The following is a 22,639-nucleotide window of genomic DNA, read 5'->3' as shown; positions in this document are numbered from 1 at the left end:
GTGGATTCTCCCATGTACATGTCACAGAATCTGGAAACGGGTAACTAGACTTAAATCTGCGAGGTATAGAAAACCGTTTATCTGGAGCCTGTCGTGTTTCTACTAACATCTTATTAAGAGACTCCGACACAGGAAAACTTATTGGAGTTCTTTGTCGTTTAGTAAAGACAACCTGATCATTTGTGAGAGGCTCCTCAGTTTCTGTAAACTTCAGAGACTGACGCACCGCTCTGATGAGATTATCAATGCCGGAGCTGTTAAAATCCTCACCATCTGACTCCACTTCGCCCTCCTCACCCTCATCTTGTGCCGTGAGGTCTGGCATGGAATCGTCAGAAACTGGTAAATCATAAGACATATGAAATTTATCCCCTCTACCCAAATTGGATTTAGACCTTTCGCAAGGCTGAGACGCCTCCGGTAGTTCTGGCGGTCTCACCCTAGACTCAGATCTTGCCGTTTCCCGCTCCTGTCGAGCGGCGGTCAATTCTGATTGCAACCCAGCCAGTACATTGGCTAGCATTTCCCAAGGCGGGTTCGGGGAGGAAATTGGCTTTAAAACCGGAGCAGAAATTGTATTCTGAACCGAATCCACAAAACATACTGTACATGTGGTAGATCCATCCGCTAACACACTGCTACAGACTTTGCAATTATGCTTTTTAGTTTTTGCTGGTGCCTTACTCATTATGGCGACAGACAATACAATACACAAAAAACAGACACTTGCACGACTCAGTAAAATAGTACTAAGGTGTCTCTATATATATATATCTGGGCAAGTGCAGTACACGTGGCCAGTACTATGTAATGCGATCCCAAATTCCCTCTAACACCCCTGCGCCTCCGGTGGAGTAGAGATGTAGTACTGGAACGTTCTGGAATCACAGAGGAAGACACAGGAAGCATGGTTAAAAATGGCTGCCATGCTCTCACATATAATCACAGTGCAGTTACTATCCTGTGTAAATACCCCTGCAGCCTAGCATCTGCTGTTGCTGCAGGTTTATCTTATGCCACTGTATTGCCCCCTTCTATTGCCCCTCTGTTATCTATCTCCGTTTATTGCCCCCCTCCGTGAGGTAATGCCCCCTCTTCCCCCTGCATGCTCTTTCAGATGCAGAGCGGCGGGCAGCGCAGCGTGTGGGGCCGCCAGCGGGAGCCAGGTATCAGGCGCAATGACAGAAAGACAGAGAGCGGGGATCGTGAAGTGCTGTGAGCAGCGGGAGCCGGGTATCGAGCGCTGTGAGCAGCGGGAGTACAGCGGTGGGGGCCGGAGCAGCGTGAGCGGGCAGAGCAGCGGCGGCGGCCGGAGAGGGATCTCGGTGCATAACAATGTCCCCACACCTCGGGGCGGCAGCGGGAGCTGACCGCCCCGTTCACATACCTTCACTCCTGCAGCGTGTGATGAGGCTCCGACGGGGCTTCTGTACAAGCACCGGCCAGCCTGTGCAGGAGGATCTTTGTGTGGCTGTGAGGGAGCTCATTTAGTGAGGACCGACACGCCACTGCTGCTATCAGCAGCTTACACTATCCCTGACCCTGCCTTTTGGAAGGGGGAAAGGGATGTCAAAAAAAAAATATTAAAATTTTAAAACAAAAATTCAAAAGAATTGTGGACCCAGCCACAAACGACCTGTTGCTACTTCGAGCACAGAAAAAACACTGAGGTACTCGGGGATATGGAGGGGTGGAGTGTTCTAAATTTAAATATTCAGTGCCCTGTTCCTACGGAAACCGTCCATATCCCAAGAGTACTCCAGTGACCCCTAGTGGATGAAAAAGAAACGTGCGTTCCTTGCACTAAGACATGGGTCTTCAACCTGCGACCCTCCAGCTGCTGTGGAACTACACATCCCAGCATGCCCTGCCTCAGTTTTAGCATACCTTAATAGCAAAACTGTGGCAGGGCATGCTGGGATGTGTAGTTTCACAGCAGCTGGAGGGCCACAGGATGAAGACCCATGCACTAAGACATATCTTCTCCAGATATGATGATAGTGTTTTGACGTCACAGGTTTCCTGGCCTGAACCATGGTAGCAATAACCTTCTTGGAAAGGCCCTTGTGAGCTAGGATGTTGCGCTCAACATCCATGCCGTCAGACGAAGTAGCAGTAAGTCCGGGTAGACGAACGGTCCTTGATGAAGAAGATCTCTTCTGAGAGGTAGAGGCCAAGGGTCTTCTCCAGAAATGTCCAGAAGATCTGCCTACCACACCCTCCGAGGCCAATCCGGGGCCATCAGAATTGCCTGTCTGATGCGCCTGAGCACCCTTGGGAACAACGGAATCGGAGGAAACCGGTAGACCAGCCGGTAAGGCCAATACAACGTCAGTGCATCTACTGCCCTCGCCTGAGGGTCCCTGGTTCGTGAGCAATACCAATGAAGCTTCTTGTTGAGACGAAAAGCAATCATGTCTATCTGTGGGCAGCCCCACCGGTGAACCATCTGTTGGAAAACCTGCTGGTGGAGACCCCACTTCCCCACGACTCAGGAAATCCGCTTCCCAGTTGTCCACACCCGGAATGAAGATTGCCGACATTGCTCTTGCGTTTGTTTCTGCCCAGAGGAGTATTTTTTACACCTCTCACATGCAGGCTCTGCTTTTTGTTCCTCCTTGTCGATTGATATACGCCACTGACTGTACTTGGATCGCGCGATCCGTGAGCAGAGGAGAGGCCTGAAGCAGAGCATTGTAGATCGCCCAAAGTTCCAGAATGTTGATCGGAAGGAGGGCTTCGTGGGCTGACCACCTGCCCAGGAACTGCGCCCCTTGGGTGACAGCTCCCCATCCTCTCAGACTCGCATCCGTTGTCAGGAGGATCCAAACCTGAATCCCGAACCTCCAGCCTCCCAGGAGATTGGAGGATTGCAGCCACCAGAGGAGGGAAATCCTGGCTTGAGGCGATGGCCGTATCATCCAGTGCATCTGAAGATGTGATCCGGACCATTTTCCCAGGAGATCCAGCTGAAAAGTTCTGGCATGGAACCTGCCATATTGGATCGCCTCGAATGAGGAGACCATCTTTCCCAACAATCTTATGCAAAGATGGATGGACACTCGAGTAGGTCGGAGTACCATGCGGACCATCTCCTGAAGTGTTCTCACCTTGTCCTCTGGTAGGAACACCTACCGGGCCACAGTATCCAGCAACATCCCCAGGAACAGGAGCCGCTGAGAAGGCTCCAGGTGGGACTTCTGTAAGTTGAGAATCCACCCATGATGTGACAAAAAGTTGGATAGTGCGGTCGATATGGAGCAGCAAAAGCTCCCTGGGCCTTGCTTTGATCAGAAAATAGTCCAGGTAAGGAACAATATTGACTCCCTGGACTCGGAGCTGGTATATCATCTCTGCCATCACTTTCGTAAACACCCTCTGAGCTGTGGACAGGCCGAGGGGTAGTGCCTGGATTTGGTAGTGATTGTCCAGCAGAGCAAACCTCAGGTACGCCTGATGAGGCCGCCAAATAGGAATATGGAGATAGGCGTCCTTGATATCCAAGGAAACCATAAATTCCTGGTCTTCCAGGCCCACATTCACTGCTTGCAAGGATTCCATTTTGAACTTGAACACCTTTCAGGTAAGGGTTCAAGGACTTTCGCTTCAAAATGGGTCTTACTGAACTGTCCGGTTTCGGCACCACAAACAGGTTGGAGTAATATCTCTTGCCTCGTTGTGGACTTGGTACTGGAACAATGATGTGGGACTGGACCAACTTTAGGATAGCCTGTTGCAACGTAACCCGCATATCCTCCAAAAGCTGGAAAGCTTGATTTGAAAAATCGTTGGGGAGGAGCACTTTCGAACTTAAGCTTGTAGCCTTGAAAAACGAGATCCCTGACCCAGGTATCCTGGCAGGAGATCTCCCAGACGCGGCTGAAGTGACGCAGTCGAGCTCCCACCTCGATATCCCCTCGGGGTAGGTGGGCACCGTCATGCTGAGGCCTTAGTGGAAACAGAACTGGTCTGTTCCGGAGAGCTGGTGCTGGCAGTTTTTCTTGACTTACCTCTGGTGCCTCTAGTCGCATTGGAGGCACCTCTGGCCTTAGATCGAAATCTTTTAAACCGAAAGGACTGAACAGATGGACGCGGGTAGGAGCGACTCGCCGGCGGGGCCCCAGAGGGGAGAAACGTGCATTTCCCAGCCGTAACTTTGGAAATCCAGGTATCCAACTCAACCTCAAAGAGCCATTACCCTGAAAAAGGGGAGGGTTTCCACATAGTGTTTGGATTCCGCGTCCGCTATAAACTGACGCAACCAAAAGGCCATGCGCGCCGACACTGCCATCGCAGAAGTCCTAGAATTAAACTTACAGATCTCCTTGAGCGAATCACACAGGACGCGTGTAGTGCCTGAATGTGCTTAAGGAGGGTCACCATAGTGATTAGAGGCATAGCCCCGGAGAGGTCCTCCTAAATTTGAGTGGCCCAGGAATGAATGGCATGGGTCATCCAGCAACCTGCAATGACCAGTCTTTGCGAGACACCCGCTGCCACGTAAATAGATTTAAAGCGTGGCTTCTATTTTTCTATCCCCAGGATCCTTTATGGTAAAGGCAGCACCGCCTTTTTGGAAAGGCGAAAGACTGACACATCAACCCCCGGGGGTTCCTCACAAAATTTCCTACCTTCAGGAGCAAATGGGAAAGTGCGCAAAAACAGTTTTTTTTTGCCTGGATTTTTCCAGGCCAGCTTGAATAGGTCATCTAACTCTGCAGAATCAGGGAAAGAGACATTATGCTTGTTTCGTGTAAAGAAAGAATAGGATTTTGATACCTACCGGTAAATCCTTTTCTCTTAATCCGTAGAGGATGCTGGGGATACCATAAGAACCATGGGGTATAGACGGGATCCGCAGGAGACAAGGGCACTTTAAGACTTTGAAAGGGTGTTTACTGGCTCCTCCCTCTATGCCCCTCCTCCAGACTCCAGTTATAGGAACTGTGCCCAGGGATACGGACATTTCGAGGAAAGGATTTTATTGTTAAACTAAGGTGAGATTCATACCAGCTCACACCTCAAGCACGCCATACAACTTGGCATTCAACATAACTCAAGGCAACGGCCTGAACAATGTCGGCAACAGGCTGACTATAACGTAATCCAATCTGTGTGTAACCATAACGAATAACTGCAGACACAGACCGCACAGGGACGGGCGCCCAGCATCCTCTACGGACTAAGAGAAAAGGATTTATCGGTAGGTATCAAAATCTTATTTTCTCATACGTCCTAGAGGATGCTGGGGATACCATAAGAACCATGGGGTTTATACCAAAGCCCTAGAACGGGCGGGAGAGTGCGGATGACTCTGCAGCACCGATTGACAAAACATGAGGTCCTCCTCAGCCAGGGTATCAAACTTATAAAATTTTGCAAAAGTGTTTGGACCCGACCAAGTAGCTGCTCGGCAGAGTTGTAATGCCGAGGTCCCCCGGGTAGCCGCCCAGGACGAGCTCACCTTTCTGGTAGAATGGGCTTTCACCGATTTTGGCAACGGCAATCCACCCGTAGAATGAGCATGCTGGATTGTATTACAGATCCAGCGTGCAATAGTCTCCTTGGTAGCAGGAGCCCCAATTTTGTTGGGAGCATACAGGACAAACAGAGCCTCTGTTTTCCTAATTTGAGCCGTTCTGGCGACATACATTTTCAAAGCTCTGACCACATCCAGAGATTTCGACTCAATCAAGGTATCAGTAGCCACTGGCACCACAATAGGTTGGTTCATGTGGAAAGATGAAATCACCTTCGGCAGAAATTGCTGACGAGTCCTCAACTCTGCTCTATCTACATGAAATATCAAATAAGGGCTCTTGTGAGACAAAGCCGCTAACTCAGACACCCGCCTCGCGGATGCCAAGGCCAACAGCATGACCACTTTCCAAGTGACAGATTTCAACTCCACCTTCTGTAAAGGCTCAAACCAATGTGATTGAAGGAACTGCAACACCACGTTAAGATCCCATGGTGCCACTGGGGGCACAAAGGGAGGTTGGATGTGCAACACACCTTTCACGAAAGTCTGAACTTCTGGAAGGCAGGCCAAGGGTTTCTGAAAGAAAACAGATATGGCTGAAATCTGTACCTTAATTGAGCCCAACTTTAGGCCCGCATCCACACCTGCTTGCAGAAAATGGAGAAAAAGTCATAACTGAAATTCTTCCGTAGGAGCCTTCTTGGATTCACACCAAGACACATTTTCTCCAAATACGGTGGTAATGTTTAGACGTTACTCCTTTTCTAGCCTGAAGTAGTGTGGGAATGACCTCACTGGGAATACCCTTTTGGGCTAGGATTTGTCGTTCAACCGCCATGCCGTCAAACGTAGCCGCAGTAAGTCTTGGTATACGCACGCCCCTGTTGTAACAGGTCCTCGCGTAGAGGAAGAGGCCAGGGATCTCCTATAAGTAATTCCTGAAGATCTGGATACCAAGCCCTCCTTGGCCAGTCTGGAACAAAGAGGATCGCCTGAACCTTTGTTCTTCTTATGATCTTTAGAACTTTCGGAATGAGAGGAAGTGGAGGGAATACATACACCGACTGAAAAACCCACGGTGTCACTAGGGCGTCCACTGCTATTGCTTGAGGGTCCCTTGACCTGGAACAATATCTCTGAAGCTTCTTGTTGAGACGAGACGCCATCATGTCTATTTGAGGAGTTCCCCATAGACTCGTCACTTCTGTGAAGACCTCTTGATGAAGACCCCACTCTCCTGGATGGAGATCGTCTGCGCTGAGGAAGTCTGCTTCCCAGTTGTCCACTCCTGAAATGAAGATAGCCGACAACGCGCTTGTATGCCTTTCCGCCCAGCAGAGAATCTTTGTGGCCTGTGCCATCGCCGCTCTGCTTTTTGTTCCGCCCTGGCGGTTTATGTACGCTACTGCAGTTATATTGTCCGACTGGATCAGTACGGGCAGTTTTCGAAGAAGATGTTCCGCTTGCAGAAGGCCGTTGTAAATGGCCCTTAACTCCAGAACGTTTATGTGAGGACAAGTTTCCTGGCTTGACCATCTTCCCTGGAAGTTTCCCCCCTGCGTGACTGCCCCCCAGCCTCGGAGACTCGCATCCGTGGTTACTAGGATCCAGTCCTGGATCCCGAACCTGCGCCCCTCTAGGAGGTGAGAGCTGTGCAGCCACCACAGAAGTGAGAATCTGGTTTTTAAAGACAGGACTATCTTCCGGTGCATGTGCAGGTGGGATCAGGAGCACTTGTCCAACAGGTCCCACTGAAAAACTCTGGCATGGAATCTGCCAAACTGAATGGCCTCGTAGGCCGCTACCATCTTCCCCAGTAATCGAGTGCATTGATGGATTGACACTTTTGCTGGTTTCAGAATTTGTTTGACCAGACTCTGAATTTTCAGAGCCTTTTCCACTGGAAGGAAAACCCTCTGTAATTCTGTGTCCAGAACCATTCCCAAAAACGACAGCCGCTTCGTCGGAGTCAACTGCAATTTTGGCAAGTTTAGGAGCCAACCATGATGTTGCAGAACTGTCAGGGAGAGTGAAATGTTCTGGACCAGTTGGTCCCTGGATCTCGCCTTTATCAGGAGATCGTCCAAGTATGGGATAATTGTGACTCCCTGCTTGCGCAGGAGAACCATAATTTCCGCCATTACCTTGGTGAAAACTCTTGGGAGCCGTGGACAGACCAAACGGCAACGTCTGAAATTGGTAATGACAATCCTGAATTGCAAACCTCAGGTAAGCTTGATGCGGAGGATATATGGGGACATGTAAGTAGGCGTCCTTTATGTCCACCGACACCATAAAATCCCCTTCCTCCAGACTGGAGATTACTGCTCGGAGAGACTCCATCTTGAATTTGAATCTTCTTAGGTAGAAATTGAGGGATTTTAGGTTCAGAGTTGGTCTGACCGAGCCGTCCGGCTTCGGGACCACGAACAGGCTCGAATAAAAGCCTTCTGCCTGTTGCGACGGGGGAACCTCGATAATGATTTTGACACAACTTTTGTATTGCGTCGTATACTACCTCCCTGTCCGGAAGAAAAATTGTTAAGGCCGGTTTGAAAAATCGTCGAGGGGGAACGTCTTGAAACTCCAATTTGTACCCCATGGACACTATTTCTAATACCCACGGGTCCAGGTCCGAGCGAACCCAGAACTGACTGAAAAGTTTGAGACGTGCCCTCTCCGGTGCGGACTCCCGCAAAGGAGCCCCAGCGTCATGCGCTGGATTTGGCAGAAACCGGGGAGGACTTCTGCTCCTGGGAACCTGCCACTGCCGGTGATCTTTTCCCTTCCCTCTAGTAGCAAGGAAGGAAGAACCTCGGCCCTTTCTGTATTTATTGGGCCGAAAGGACTGCGTGTGTTTTCTTTTGTTGTGGAGGAACATAAGGTAAAAATGATGACTTACCCGCGGTAGCCATAGATACCAAATCAGCGAGACCGTCACCAAACAAGACACCACCTTTATATGGTAGAGATTCCATATTTTTCTTGGAGTCAGCATCAGCATTCCATTGATGAATCCACAAAGCTCGCCTTGCCGAGACTGCCATGGCATTGGCCTTTGATCCCAAAAGGCCTATATCTCTTGCAGCTTCCTTTAGGTAGGCCGCAGCGTCCCTGATATAACCAAGCGTTAAGAGGATGCTACCCTATCTAGGGTATCTATATCAGATGACAAGTTATCTGCCCACTTCTCGATAGCACTACTCACCCACGCAGATGCAATTGTTGGTCTGAGCAGTGTACCTGTGGTGACATAAATGGATTTTAACGTAGTTTCCGGTCTACGATCCGCAGGATCCTTAAGGGCTGCCATGTCAGGAGACGGGAGAGCCACCTATTTTGACAACCGGGATAGAGCCTTGTCCACCATGGGTGGTGACTCCCACTTTTCTCCATCCCCAGAGAGAAACGGATATGCTGCCGGAATCCTTTTGGGAATTTGAAACTTTTTGTCAGGATTTTCCCAAAGCTTTTCAAAAAGAGTGTTCAGTTCATGAGAGGGAGGAAACGTTACCTCAGGTTTCTTTTCCTTGTACATACAGACCCTTTTATCTGGGACAGCAGGGTCTTCAGAGATATGTAATACATCTTATCGCCACAATCATGTACTGAATGCTCTTTGCCAATTTTGAATCTAATCTGGCAGCACTAGAATGGACACTGGAGTCGGTGTCCGTGGCGGTATCCGTGTCTGCCGACTGGGCAAACGAACGTTTTTGTGACGCCGAGGGGGTCTGAACTTGTAATAACACATCCTCCACAGATTTCCTCCATGCCTGGTTCCGAGATTCAGATTTATCTAATCTCTTGGTAATAAGTGCCACATTAGCATTTAAAGCATTCAACACATTTACCCAATCAGGAGTCGGTGGTGCCAACAGGGTCACCCCCACAGCCATTTGTGTGCCTAATAGTCTCCTCCTGGGAAGAGCACTCAGCCTCAGACATGCAGACACACGTGCACAAAACACCCACAAACATACTGGGCATATAGGGGACATACCCACAATAAAGCCTGTCAGAGAGACACAGAGGAAGTTTGCCAGTTCACAACCCAGCGCTTAAACCCGGTTCTGAAACAGTTACAGAACGTCCCAGACCTGCAGCGCTTTTATAATAACTTATATTGCACCAAAAATCACTGTGCTCCCCCCCCCCCCCTTCCCGGTTTGCACCCTGTTACTTGTACAGCAGTGTGAGGAAGGACCAGCATCTCTGCAGCTTCTGTGAAGAGAAAATGGCGCTGATGTGAGCTGTGAGGACTAAGCCCCGCCCCCATAATGGCGCGCTTCAGCCCCGCTATTTTTCAAAATCTTTATACTGGCGGGGGTTAGGACAGTGGCTCGGCACCTTGTCCTCTCTTGCCAGTCACTTTTTTAGAGGTATATATGCTGCCCAGGGCCCCCCCCCCCCATGCCCTGCACCCTGTAGTGCCGCTGAGTGTGGGAGCATGGCGCGCAGCGCGGCCGTTGTGCGGTACCTCTGAAGCAGTCACTGAAGTCTTCTGTCTTCTTCTACTCACCTGTCTTCTGACTTCAGGCTCTGCAAGGGGGGTGACGGCCAGCTATGGGAATTAGCCCCTAGGCGTACTTAGTGATCAAACCCTCAGGAGCTAATGGTGTCCTGTAGCCAAGAAGCAGAGCCTTTAACTCACTGGAAGTAGGTCATACTTCTCTCCCCTAAGTCCCATGAAGCAGGGAGACTGTTGCCAGCAGATCTCCCTGAAAATAAAAAACCCAACAGTCTTTTCAGAGAAACTTGGTAGAGCTCCTCAGAGTGCATCCAGTCTGCCTGGGCACAAGTCTAAAACTGGAGTCTGGAGGAGGGGCATAGAGGGAGGAGCCAGTTCACACCCTTTCAAAGTCTTAAAGTGCCCATGTCTCCTGCGGATCCAGTCTATACCCAATGGTTCTTATGGTATCCCCAGCATCCTCTAGGACGTATGAGAAACTAATCCTGCAAGGCAGTGTACTCTAGAGGGAACTTTAACACGTCTCGAATAGCCAGAATTAGGGGTTCAATACCCTGAGCAGAATCAGGATCCCCACTAACGGGGTCTAAGTCCTCCCCATCCCTCCTGTACATCGTCATCTGTGTAATGGTGGGTACACACTAATAGATATATCTACAGATATATCTATGGACAGATCGAGCAGTGTGTTCAGCATACACACTGCCCGATCCGTCGGGGACTGACGTCATGAACTGGGCGGGCGTGTACACACACCCGCCCAGTTCAGCTGTCAATCATCGCCGGCCGCCGCAGCATGTGTACGGGCGGTCGTACACACAGCGGCGCGCCAATATATCGGTAGACATATTGGCCGTCGGCTGTGCTGCGCGGCAGACGCGATACGTCTGTGAACGACGAAATTCACAGACGTATCGGCCGTACACACTGGACGACGGTCCCGCGATATATCGGCCGTTCAAGAGAACGGACGATATATCGACCAGTGTGTACGGGCCTTTAGATAGTAGAGCGGGCAAACCACGCTTTTGTGGCCCTGCCTGAGAGGAGGAGGGCTGTGTAACATCTACCCTAGCAGCTAAATCTGCAACAGCTTGTTGTAGTAGCTGAGTTTTCTGCACATTAGTAGTGAGTGGTGATGACATATCAGACATCATACTTTTAAGAGACCCTAGCCATGTGGGCTCTGAACATTCTCCCCCATTCTCTTCACCGAGTTGTGACGATTGGCTGCATTTGTCACATGAAACCGAATCAGATGACAATGGAGAGAATCCGGTGTGGCATACACTGCACAGTTTTTGTTTACCCATGTTTCACAGTAAACACAATAACATACACACAGACAGTACACTAGCAAGCCTGCCCTACTGTATGTGAGAGGAGACATAGGCCCTCATTCCGAGTTGTTCGCTCGTTGCCAATTTTCTCTATTTTGCGATTAGTCGCTTACTGTGCATGCGCAATGTTCGCAGAGCGCATGCGCTTAGTTATTTTACTCAACAGTTAGGTATTTTACTCACGGCATTACGAGGATTTTTCTTCGTTCTGGTGATCGTAGTATGATTGACAGGAAGTGGGCGTTTCTGGGCGGAAACTGGCCGTTTTACGGGTGTGTGTGAAAAAACGCTGCAGTTTCTGGGAAAAACGCGGGAGTGGCTGGAGAAATGGAGGAGTGTCTGGGCGAACGCTGGGTGTGTTTGTGACGTCAAACCAGGAACGAAACTGACTGAACTGATCGCAGTGGCAGAGTAAGTGTCGAGCTACTCAGAAACTGCTAAGAAATTTCTATTCGCAATTTTGCAAATCTTTTGTTCGCAATTCTGCTAAGCTAAGATTCACTCCCAGTAGGCGGCGGCTTAGCGTGTGCAATGCTGCTAAAAGCAGCTAGCGAGCGAACAACTCGGAATGAGGGCCATAGAGAAAGAAGGAAACCAGCACACCCTTTAGCTGCACAGCCCCAGTGAGGTTGTCAGCTTACTATATCACAGTAAACACTAAAGGCCCACAGTAAACACTGTGGGGGTAATTCCAAGTTGATCGCAGCAGGAAATTTTTTTAGCAGTTGGGCAAAACCATTTGCACTGCAGGGGGGACAGATATAACATGTGCAGAGAGAGTTAGAGATGGGTGGGGTGTGTTCAATCTGCAATCTAATTTGCAGTGTAAAAATAAAGCAGCCAGTATTTACCCTGCACAGAAACAAAATAACCCACCCAAATCTAACTCTCTCTGCACATGTTATATCTGCCTCCCCTGCAGTGCACATGGTTTTGCCCAACTGCTAAAAAATTTCCTGCTGCGATCAACTTGGAATTACCCCCTAAAGGCGATACTGACTGTGCGATTTTGGCTAAGTGTCAATTTTGACTATCTCTTCTAAAGAGAGAGTCAAAATTTACTTGCCTGCACAGTCCATCTATTCTTGCGATGCCGACCGCGCATCGGCATCGAATCGGGATCGCAAGGTGACTTCCACCTTGCGATCTGCAGTAACTTTTCTTATGATTTTGACTATATAGTCAAAATCCCAAGAAAATATCTCACCGTGTGTACTGTACACACCATAAGAGTTCTGTCCTACAGAGGACCCAGATAGTGTACAATAGCGACTCTCCCCCTTTGCTACACCCTGTACCAGTTTTCCAGCGTGTCTTGTGAGGCAGGAAGCGCTGTGTGCGCTGTCTGTGGCTGCATTAAGCAGAGTAAGGCACCAAAACGCCTCTGGTCCCATTCTGAGGTAGCTCCGGCCCCCCTAATGGCGCCGGAGATACAGTAAATATATATACTGGCAATGTCTCCGTTTTGCTTAAAAACATCACAAAATAGTCAGTCTACACGGGGTGCTCTAGCGGGACCCCCCCCCAGGAGAGTCCCGTATGCCGCGCCCAGCCGCTCTTTGAACCAGGGTACCCCCCCTTGCGGGGCCCCCCGGTTTGCACTCACCACAGACGTCACCTTCAGGCAGTGTTAGGGGTGTGCGGCGTGCTGCGGTTGTGACAGCCAAGGTGCAGTGCCCCACTGAAAACCCCTCAGGACAGTGGTCCTGCAGCGGGAAAGAGGCTCTGCACCTCGCAAGGCCGGTGACCTTCCCCCTCTAACTCCCACGGTGCAGGTATGCTGCTGCCCAAACAGCATACCGACAACAAACAAGAAAAATAAATTGAAGAAAACTCTCTGGAGCTCAGAGATGTGCATCCTCTCCTGAGGGCACTTTTTTCTAAACTGCCTGTGGGAAGGGGCATAGAGGGGAGGAGACAGCACACCAAGTGAAGAAAATTTAGAGTGCACTGGCTCCTTTGGACCCCGTCTATACCCATCGTCCCCCACTATCCCTTATGGATGCTAGAGAAATTCATTTATTTTTAATACTAAATTGGCAAGCATTGAAGGAGTGTCATCACTGCCATCTAGTGGTCAACCGTTCAATTTACATTATACTACAAACACCACATTGGAACCACCACTAACAGTCATGAATATGGGCTTGATTTAATTATGGGTAAGTCAGCTTACCTCACGTATTTCCCAACCCCTGTTATTCTTCAATTTAAATGTTTTAAATGAGATAAATTATTAATAGCCAGAGTGGTTTACTTCCCTTACACGACACTGCTTGGCGGCATTTACTGGATACAAGTAGAGAGTGGACCCAAACTATTTACAAGTAATGTATGCAGTGAATGTTGCAGGTATGTACGGACAAGCCAATTAGTGTAAGTTATCAGACAGTGGACAAGCCTGTAAGTGTACATTATGCCTTCATGCACCTTAGCACGATTTGGCTCTTCTGCCAGGAATGCCATCTCTCACCTTTAACCATTGGTATAGTGGGGCGGAAAGCAGACGCCATGGGCAGAGGCCACTTCACTGGAGGATGTTGCTGTCTTTGCTTACACTCTCCAATACCTGAAAAGGAGTTGGTAAAGCAGAATGGTGTCACATTGAAATGATACAAACGAATGTTATAGCTATGAGAACAGTGTCATGCCGCTTGTTCCCGACAAACACCTCATTCAGGATCTACAGAACTGAATACGCATGGCATCTCCTATTCACAATCGAGAACAAGCGTCACTGTGAGGAGAACCGCTAAACATTTACATGAAAAGGGAGATTGCTAAGGACTGTGGCCTAATTCACGTATTGTTGGAGTGAGCATCGTTGCGGCTTGCTTGTAAGCGACGCCCTGATATGGTAATTCAGCAGGAGGGGTCTGGTATAAGTAGAACATCAGATCACCTGCGACACCATCGGCCGGCTGTGTGATCATGGGGAAATCTCCATCAGTCTTCCCAGCTGAGATCCTGACTCGGCACTCCACCAAAACAAAGGCAACATGCCTCCACTATGGGAAACAGAGTCCGTCACCACCCCCTCCCCTAAACGGCTTCAGAAAGTCAATCTCTTTACATCAGGCATAACGAGGACTTTGGTGCGCGTTACACACATAAAGCGTGCGCTGTATGTACCGCACCTTGCCAGTCTTGCTGTTGGAGCCACATCTGAGCCAGCTGCAGCGCCAGGGAAGCGTTCGTTTTCTGATGGTCTCCGGCCAGACCCAGGCGTAGTGAGATGTCCTCCTCCTCATACTCTGCCAAGTCCGGGCACATGTACAGGGGGCACTATAATAGACAGCACTAATGGGTGAACATGCCAGGCAGGCTGGGTGGGAGAGAGCATATAATGGGGAGACACTTACACCAATCTCCTGGGCTCGCTGTTTCAGCACCTCTAGGGGACCTGCAGGCTGGGGAACGGTGAGTGCTGGAACACCTGGCTGAGAAACACAAGATGTCAGGCCCGGAAGCACAAACTGTTTAAGGCAGAGTGCGAGATTCCCCGAGTGGCTTAAAGGGCATTCGCCAAAGACTCATCTTACATGGAAAACCACATATACAAACTATGGGGGGGGGGGACTCAATTGTTATCGCGTCCGCTCTTCCATGTAAAAAGTGACGGGAGATCGCAGAGTGATAAATTGTATACAGCACAGTCTGATATCAGAACAAAAAAAAACAAAAAAAGATACTGTATAGGGAGTGGGACTCCTAACAACATGGTAAAAATAGCAACAAGCAGCTGTAGCCCATAGAAAACAGTCATGTACGCTTTTAGCTGGTTGTGTACAGGGGCATAACTCCCCGAGGCAATGGAGATGCGTGCCTCCGGGATCAAAGCCCTGAAGGGGCACTTACATGTACACAGCACCCAAGTGGTTCAGAGCGGGCTCCAAGTGTGACCGCTTCTCTTCCGGGATGTAGTTATGTGACCGGTGGTCAGGAGACCGCCAGTCACATTACCTCCCCCTACATCCTGCCCCCTTACACAGACAGTCAGCATGCCAACCAACAGGAACTATTCCCACTCGTGGGTGTCCACAACACCCACAGGGTGGGAAAAGAACCCTGCGGTCGCCACCGAGCCCGCAAGGGGCTTGTTGCACTTGCCCCCCCGCCGGTATTCTGCCCGCCTGTCACGCAATTACACACCCGCTCTTCCAATAGAGCTCTGCAGCGCACGTACTACTGGATAGTTAACTAACTATATCCCGGAAGCCCTGCTAACACCTGCAACAGGGGACGGCTCCGCTTGGTACCGCTCATCGACTTTGTACCCGCCGCTGCTGGACCGTGAGATGGGACCGACAGGCGAACGCTAATTCTGCATGCCGCTGTGTCTCGCGAGTCTGACCTTAACCCACCGGCCATTGTCACACAGCGTAGCTGGAGCCCTGCAAAGTCACTAGACCGGCTGCGAGTGCGCTATATAGCTATATATATATATATATATATATATATATATATATATATATATATATATATATAAATAATCAAACACATTCGTACACACCAGACTTGTGTACCAATTTATTTATTTTTTGGGGGGGGGGATTTAGGGAGATGAGTACCCCACATCATCCCATAATGGGTACAGATCTGGTGGCTGAAGGTCATGCACTATGGACACTATCAATGTAAGTCTCAAACAACTGGGTGACCACAAGTTCTGTGGATGAGGGGCATTATTCCCCTGAAAGAGAATAACCACATTTACAGCGTGCATGGGTATTGTCTAGCCGCTCTATCTACTTGGCTAAAGCGTAAGCACTTATCGGGGCAAGTCCACTCGGGTTAGTTGAGGAACTGGATCTGCCCATGTACCAGAACCTCTCGATTACACAAGTGATGTCTGTGGCAGACAAGACTGATAGATCAGTCGATTATCAGTGATTACAGTCCCCTGTGGTACAGTACATGCAATCTATTGTCAGATAACCCAGTTACAGCTCTGCCACACACATACATTTCTCTACTGCCCAGTGATGCCCTACGTCGCTGCCTCTCTAAGCGGATATACAGTAATACGCTAAAGTGCAAGATGTACAAATACCAGAAGTGACAGCACACTTCATCCAATGGCTACCGCCCTCCTAACCTTAAATATGCCCCCTTTCTGCCAAGCGATCTTCTCAATTGTGTCCCCCAAGATAGCCGTGTGGTCAATACCAAGTGAAGACACTCCGCAAACTACGGGTTTCCTGGAATAAAAAAAGAATAATAATGGTCTTCTAAAATCATATTATTTACCAATGTTAAGGGAAAATAAGAATTAAAAAAAAAAAAAAATTCTAAAAAAAAATTTCTGCACATTGTTAAAAGCGTAAAAAAATCTTATTGATGGTAAAGTTATTGTCTCTATAAAATAAATTATTGTTCTGGGCGATGTCTGCGTTGTAACATTGTTGCAACCAATGATAATTTTGTTGACAAATTCTTAACTAAAAGTAATTGCCGACTATTCATTTATTATTTATTTAGTTTATTTCAGGACTAAAATTAGACTATAGTAAACCGAGAGCCACTGACTAAATCTTAACTAAAACAAAGCAAAAAAAAAAGGCGACTAAAGGCCCATACACACTTGACGATGCACACATCGTTAACGACCGTCGTTAACGACTTCCCTTGAACTTCCCTTGAATAGCTGAGCAAACGACATGAGCATACACACTACCAACGACCAAAGACGAAAGACCAAAGACCATAGACCATTCATCGTTGAAGCATCCAAGCTGAACAGTTTATTAAACTAATGAGCTGGGAACAGGGCTGGTGAACAGTGGCTTGGTCGTTGGTCTTTCACACCATACACATTCAACGATGTCTCTGGTCGGTAACGACCATAGTGGAAATTGAGCATACATGCTCCACAGATAAGCGAGGGTCGTTAACGTCCCGCGGGGCCGCGCATCGGTGGTCGTCGGATGCATACACACTTGACGATATAATGAGCGACGTCGTTGATGAGGGCTGAAATGAACGACGTCGTTCATTTTATCGTCAAGTGTGTATGGGCCGACTAAAATTACATTTCAAATCCTTGTCAAAATTAACCCTCAAAGTAGGGTTTTACATTTTTTAACAAACTATTGTGTGCTCAGAAAATAAGTATGACCTGCTGTGAAGGCAATATGATTGTGTACTGCACTTGTTTGTTCTAACAAACCTAAGGCCTTTATTTGTAGGAGATATATGGGAGCACTACCGTAAGAGACTCAGTAGGTAACACATTCTCAGTCTCCAGAGCCTAGATTACTATTGATATATGGAAGTACTACGGTAAGTCAGAATCAGTATGTAACACAATCTCAGCCTACTGAGCCTAGATTACGAAACAGTTAAAAAGGTATACAAACTTCTCAAAGGAAATTTAGAGAAATGTTCTTCAGCCACATCCATTACAGTATCACTAAGCTATTTACAAAAGTTCTGACTAAAACAGTGACTAAAATTAGACTAAAAATGAGTAATTCAGATCCACCGACTAAATCTGGACTAAAACAAAGCAAAAAGTGAAAAATCTACATCTACATTACATCTGATGTGCGCACTGCATTGCCGATGATTTAATTAACCCCATAATGTCAATTAACAATCATCTAATTATTCAGTTGAGGCATTAGTATAAGGACAATTTTGAATTCCCGTCTCTAATCCTAATAAAATTTTGGAGAATTATTACTACCAGATGCTCAAGATGTATATGGAGAGCTCTTCAACCTTGAAGACCCCTTAAGTGTAACAATCGGTACACAGCTGTCTAACTCTAAGATTCAGCAATTACATACATCAGGCCAGTTCCATATTGTCAGTGTTACTAACCTTATGATATTCGTACAGTCATAAGCGCCACCAATCCCAACTTCCAATACAGCCAAGTCTACCTGCATGAGAAAGAGTGGGTGAGACGTAGGCTTGGTCCATCTGCATGGGACCAGGGAGGCACCAGTGTCACGGAATACATACCTTCTCCTGCAGAAACACGTGGAACGCCATAATTGTCAGGAACCGGAAGTAAGGCGGCATGGAAAACAAGCCTTCGTTCTGAGGCAGCAGCAGGAGGAGCAGGAAAATAAGAGGGTCAGACAGATGAGTACTGCAGGGATACACACGTCTGCAACAGCCAAAAGCTTTACATGAAGCAAATGGAGAGTCTTCCCCCATAGGGCAGGATGCAGTCACGTATGCAAGCGGTAAGCAATATTAGTTATATTACTGCAGTATGCCAGATTATTACCAGCGTCACATGGAAACACTCATGCAGCAACTTCTAAGAGGACAAGTTACCATGTCCTGTGCAACTCTTTTTTGCCTGAAAGTGCATCTTAGTCACATCCGCTTGCAATAAGCCACTTCATGAGATTGCACAAATTATTTTTTTGGTTGCGACACTTGCACATGTGTCAGAGTCTGTGTACAAAACACCAGAACCTAGAGGTGAATGTATTACAGCGCCATTGTGCCGCTATAACACTTCCTGCTTCGCCTTATTACCGAGACGAAGCAGGAAGGGAAATGGACAAGATGTACCAACATCTTGTCTGCGGAGGTGGTCAAAACTCCCCCACTCCGGTGATGCCCCATTAAGGACACAGCGCATTAGCTTAGTGCTGATGCGCTGCGTCTCCCTGCCCTGGCGGCTCCTCTGCGCATGCACGGGATCTCATTTCTCACTCGAGATCCCCTGCGCAGTCGTAAGCTGGCACGCGCCATAGCAATCTCTGTCCCTGCTGTGGAGATAGGGCATCGCCACCTACAGCTGTCGAAATCGATAGCTGCTGGTGTGGGAACATTCAGCAGCTCATAATTGCCAACACATATCGGTGTGCTATCTTATACATACCGGTACATTCATGCATGGGGGAGCAGCAGTATAGCACACAAAGTTCACCGATACCGCTTCTCCCCCATAACAATGGATGATACATTTGCCCCTTGGTGTGAAAAAAAGTGCTGCATCATAGCACTTCACATACAGACTCAGGCGCACACAGATATAAAACTTGTATATCAAATTAATCAGCGCAGTCTCATGAAGCAGCTTGCATGGATACATTTTCAGGCCAAACAAGATACAAAAGCCACTTTGCGCAAGCTGATTCGCACGGAACCTAGTGTGCCGGGAACGGCTGTTTGGCACAACTGCATTAATACTGTATGAGGACACGTCTGTTTACACACACACACACACACACACACCCCATCATGGCCTACAGTATCTAGCACTCCCAGCACAGTGTTCTTTCATGATCCAGAGTGCCAATCGCTGATTGTGCAGAAAGTCAGTCTGCACATTAGATGCAATGTACTGGGAATGATCACTTTGTAAGATTCAGTTGGGATCGTCTTTTTATTACTTCTCAGTCACCCCGACACTGATGAGCAAGCGAGGATGAAACAGTTTGCCTGTAGGCTTGGCGCCTTCTCAGCCCTAACTCTTGTGCGCTGAATACACAGAAGTCTCTAAAGAATGGAAGTTGCTGGATTTGCAGCATGAAATCCTAATATCGATACGGTGCATTACCCGTAGCCATAGGCAGCTGGTTCTGTGACTGATCTCATAACAAAAGGAGCCTTTTGTATAATCACATTAATAACGGCTTTCCACGTTACACACATCCTTTATCCTATGATCAAATCTGGATCATGGCTGGGAGGTTTTTTTCTATTCAGGATAACAGGGACAATGAATGATACACCAACCACTCTAGTGACAAGATGGCCTTTACAGTGATGCACCATTTTACTGCTATTAGATTTCTGAAATAAGACTCTTAAGCATTGATTTTCTTCCTACTCAAGCAATAAATACACTAAGTAGGTCAGAAATGGACGATGACTTAATAATGATTAAACTTTGGCCGCAGAAGGGAGTGAACTGTACTTTAATGGATTTTCATAGGGTAGCTGTATATGAGAGGGGCACAGATATCAGTAAAGGTGTGATACGTAAACAGGTAATGGAAGTTCTACACCCCGGGGCACAGGGCTGCCTGTGTATTAAAGCCAGTAACTGTAAATGTGACAGAATTGCCAGTACTCCGCAGCATGCAGTGAGCAACTTCTACATAAATCTGATTGACTGGAACGGTACTAAAATTCAAATGTTCAAGATTTAGAGGCGATTGATCAAACCTTCTAAAAAGTAAAGTGGATAGGTTGCCCATAGCAACCAGTATTTACTAGAATGTACTGGATAAATTGTAAAAACCTAACATTTTAGAAGGTTTCATTAATCTCCTCCTTAGTTCCACATTAATTACACATAACAGCAAAGGCTCAGTCACTGACTCACCTTGGTCTCCTCCAGGCGGTTGTACACCTGCCAGAAGTATTTGCTGAATAGCTCCTTGCTGATTGGCTGCCCATTGATACAGATCCTCTCTCTCACCTGCACCAGGTGTGGGGAGCTGGGGATGGAGGGAGTCCAAGAGGGCACAGATTACAGACTGTACATTATCTAACAGCCTGAGAAAGTTGTATTAGTTCAAATGAAAAATTATCAGGGAAGACAAAGACACTGCAGGGAATACAGCAAGAAAATACAGCTGTGCGAAAAAGTGAACAAATGCAACCAAAAAAGGCCATAAGAGTTTTACCTAATTTTTTGTTTTTTTTATTTACATAAAAGCACCCCGATTGACAACTGGGAGACCCAGTGTTTCGGGAAATACATCAATGCAGTCACTAGTTCCACTAGTCACTAGTAAGCGGATTGTGCAATTAACAGCTACTATTGTATGTCAGCAACAGGCATACTTTATATATTATATAGATTGTTGTTTTTTTTCATTCAAATTAGCAGTTCTATCCCTCTCTGGGACATTCCTACACTTGTTTGTTTCACACACTTCAGGTGGGGTTATAACATAAACCTGTTGAGAAATAGAGATTACATAAGCATTTTGTATCAGTTTGTCATCTGGGAACATATATAACTATAGGGGTCATTCCGACCCAAATCGCATGCTGCACTTCTTCGCAGCCGTGCGACTGGGTCGGAAATGCGCATGCGTGGCGGCATTGCACAGGTGCGGCATTGCACAGGTGCGCCGTTGCCCAGTGACAGCAGTGACGCCACGAATAAAAGAAAGCGGTCGCAGCAGCGACCGTAAGAAGATTGACAGAAGGAAGGCGTACCCGTCGCAGCTCTGCTATGCAAAAAAACAATCCCCCATAGGCGGCGTCTAGTTGATCGCACGTGCAACAAAAAGTTGCTACGTGCCATCAACTCAGAATGACCCCCTATATACTGTACATATCTTCCCCAGAATGTCAAATAGTGTCCATTGTGTTGAAGGCAAGTTACTTCAATGGATTAAACCACTCCTCGTGCTAGAACCTATGATCACGTTTCCATAAATACTCTAGTAGAGTACTGGAGGGGACAATAATACCTGTAGAAGCCCGTCTTCAAGCCACAGTTACGCAGAATCTTCTCTGTGAAGGCACACGTGGATCCCTTAAAAGACCAGAGCAAAGCTAAGGACTCTCATAATAAAATAATGGTATATTACGCTAAACAGTAGGAAATTTATCAACTAAATAAAATACATGGTCGCACTCCTCAAAATAAAGGAAATATGTAATACTCTGCTATACAGGCCTGGCAATAGTTTAACACATTTTTAATTAGAAAAAAGGCTCCGGTCAAAGGGGTTTATCATATAGACCAGTATGTTTGATATGAAGTACGTTCTCATGTCAGACTACTGAGTATATTTTTTGGTGACGTCTTCTTGTGATTTCCACCAAGGCCTTTAAAACAGATTCAGAGTATTATTTTTCCCAGCAGATAGGACATAAAAGTCTGCTCTACACATCAACAGAGCAGCGCTGTGCCATATCCAAGGGAACAAAAACCAACACTGTACAGAGGATATAATGGCTCTAGTGAAAATTAAAGCCAGAAGAGAAAAGCAATGTAGCCAAAAGTTCTGATCTACAAACAATACTACTACACACATCAGGCTCGTGGCTTTCTGGAAATATCATATTTGTCAGATATAAATGGGATGAGGGACATGTAAATCACATTTTATATCTGCAACAGGACTCACCTTGCCCTTTGTTCCGGTCACGTGAATTATATTCAGCTGATCCAAATCTTCAACCTGGAGTCACAAGATTAGAGTCAGTTCAGTAACGAACAACACCCTCAGGCAAGAGAGAGTCAAGCTATCATGGACGGATCCTGCTACTTGTTCTCAGTTATAATGTCTGTATTACCATTATCTTTTATATGTTTGGCATCACACGGTTTTCGCCTTGCTGTGCAGAAATTAAACACAACCACACTGGCTTAGAACCTATGGGGGGTGAGATTATAATTTCGTCTTGCGG

The 22,639-nt window shown here is 47.4% G+C and overlaps 1 protein-coding gene across 2 annotated transcripts in view; it reads right to left on the bottom strand.

Moving 5' to 3' along the window:
- Positions 1 to 22,639, bottom strand: part of FPGS (folylpolyglutamate synthase) — a 52,350-nt gene that overhangs the window by 21,102 nt on the left and 8,609 nt on the right. For both annotated transcript variants that reach the window (XM_063936642.1, XM_063936641.1), the window contains exons 3-11: positions 22,357 to 22,410; positions 21,694 to 21,758; positions 20,592 to 20,706; positions 18,263 to 18,340; positions 18,119 to 18,180; positions 16,392 to 16,494; positions 14,656 to 14,733; positions 14,431 to 14,578; positions 13,767 to 13,862 (exon numbers count right to left, since the gene is read on the bottom strand). In XM_063936642.1, coding sequence (XP_063792712.1) covers positions 13,767 to 13,862; positions 14,431 to 14,578; positions 14,656 to 14,733; positions 16,392 to 16,494; positions 18,119 to 18,180; positions 18,263 to 18,340; positions 20,592 to 20,706; positions 21,694 to 21,758; positions 22,357 to 22,410 — 799 coding nt within the window. The remainder of the gene's footprint in view (positions 1 to 13,766; positions 13,863 to 14,430; positions 14,579 to 14,655; positions 14,734 to 16,391; positions 16,495 to 18,118; positions 18,181 to 18,262; positions 18,341 to 20,591; positions 20,707 to 21,693; positions 21,759 to 22,356; positions 22,411 to 22,639) is intronic.

Source organism: Pseudophryne corroboree, chromosome 8, assembly GCF_028390025.1.
Source record: "Pseudophryne corroboree isolate aPseCor3 chromosome 8, aPseCor3.hap2, whole genome shotgun sequence".
In the NCBI taxonomy this organism is placed as follows: domain Eukaryota; kingdom Metazoa; phylum Chordata; class Amphibia; order Anura; family Myobatrachidae; genus Pseudophryne; species Pseudophryne corroboree.
This window is presented reverse-complemented; position numbering and strand designations above follow the sequence as displayed.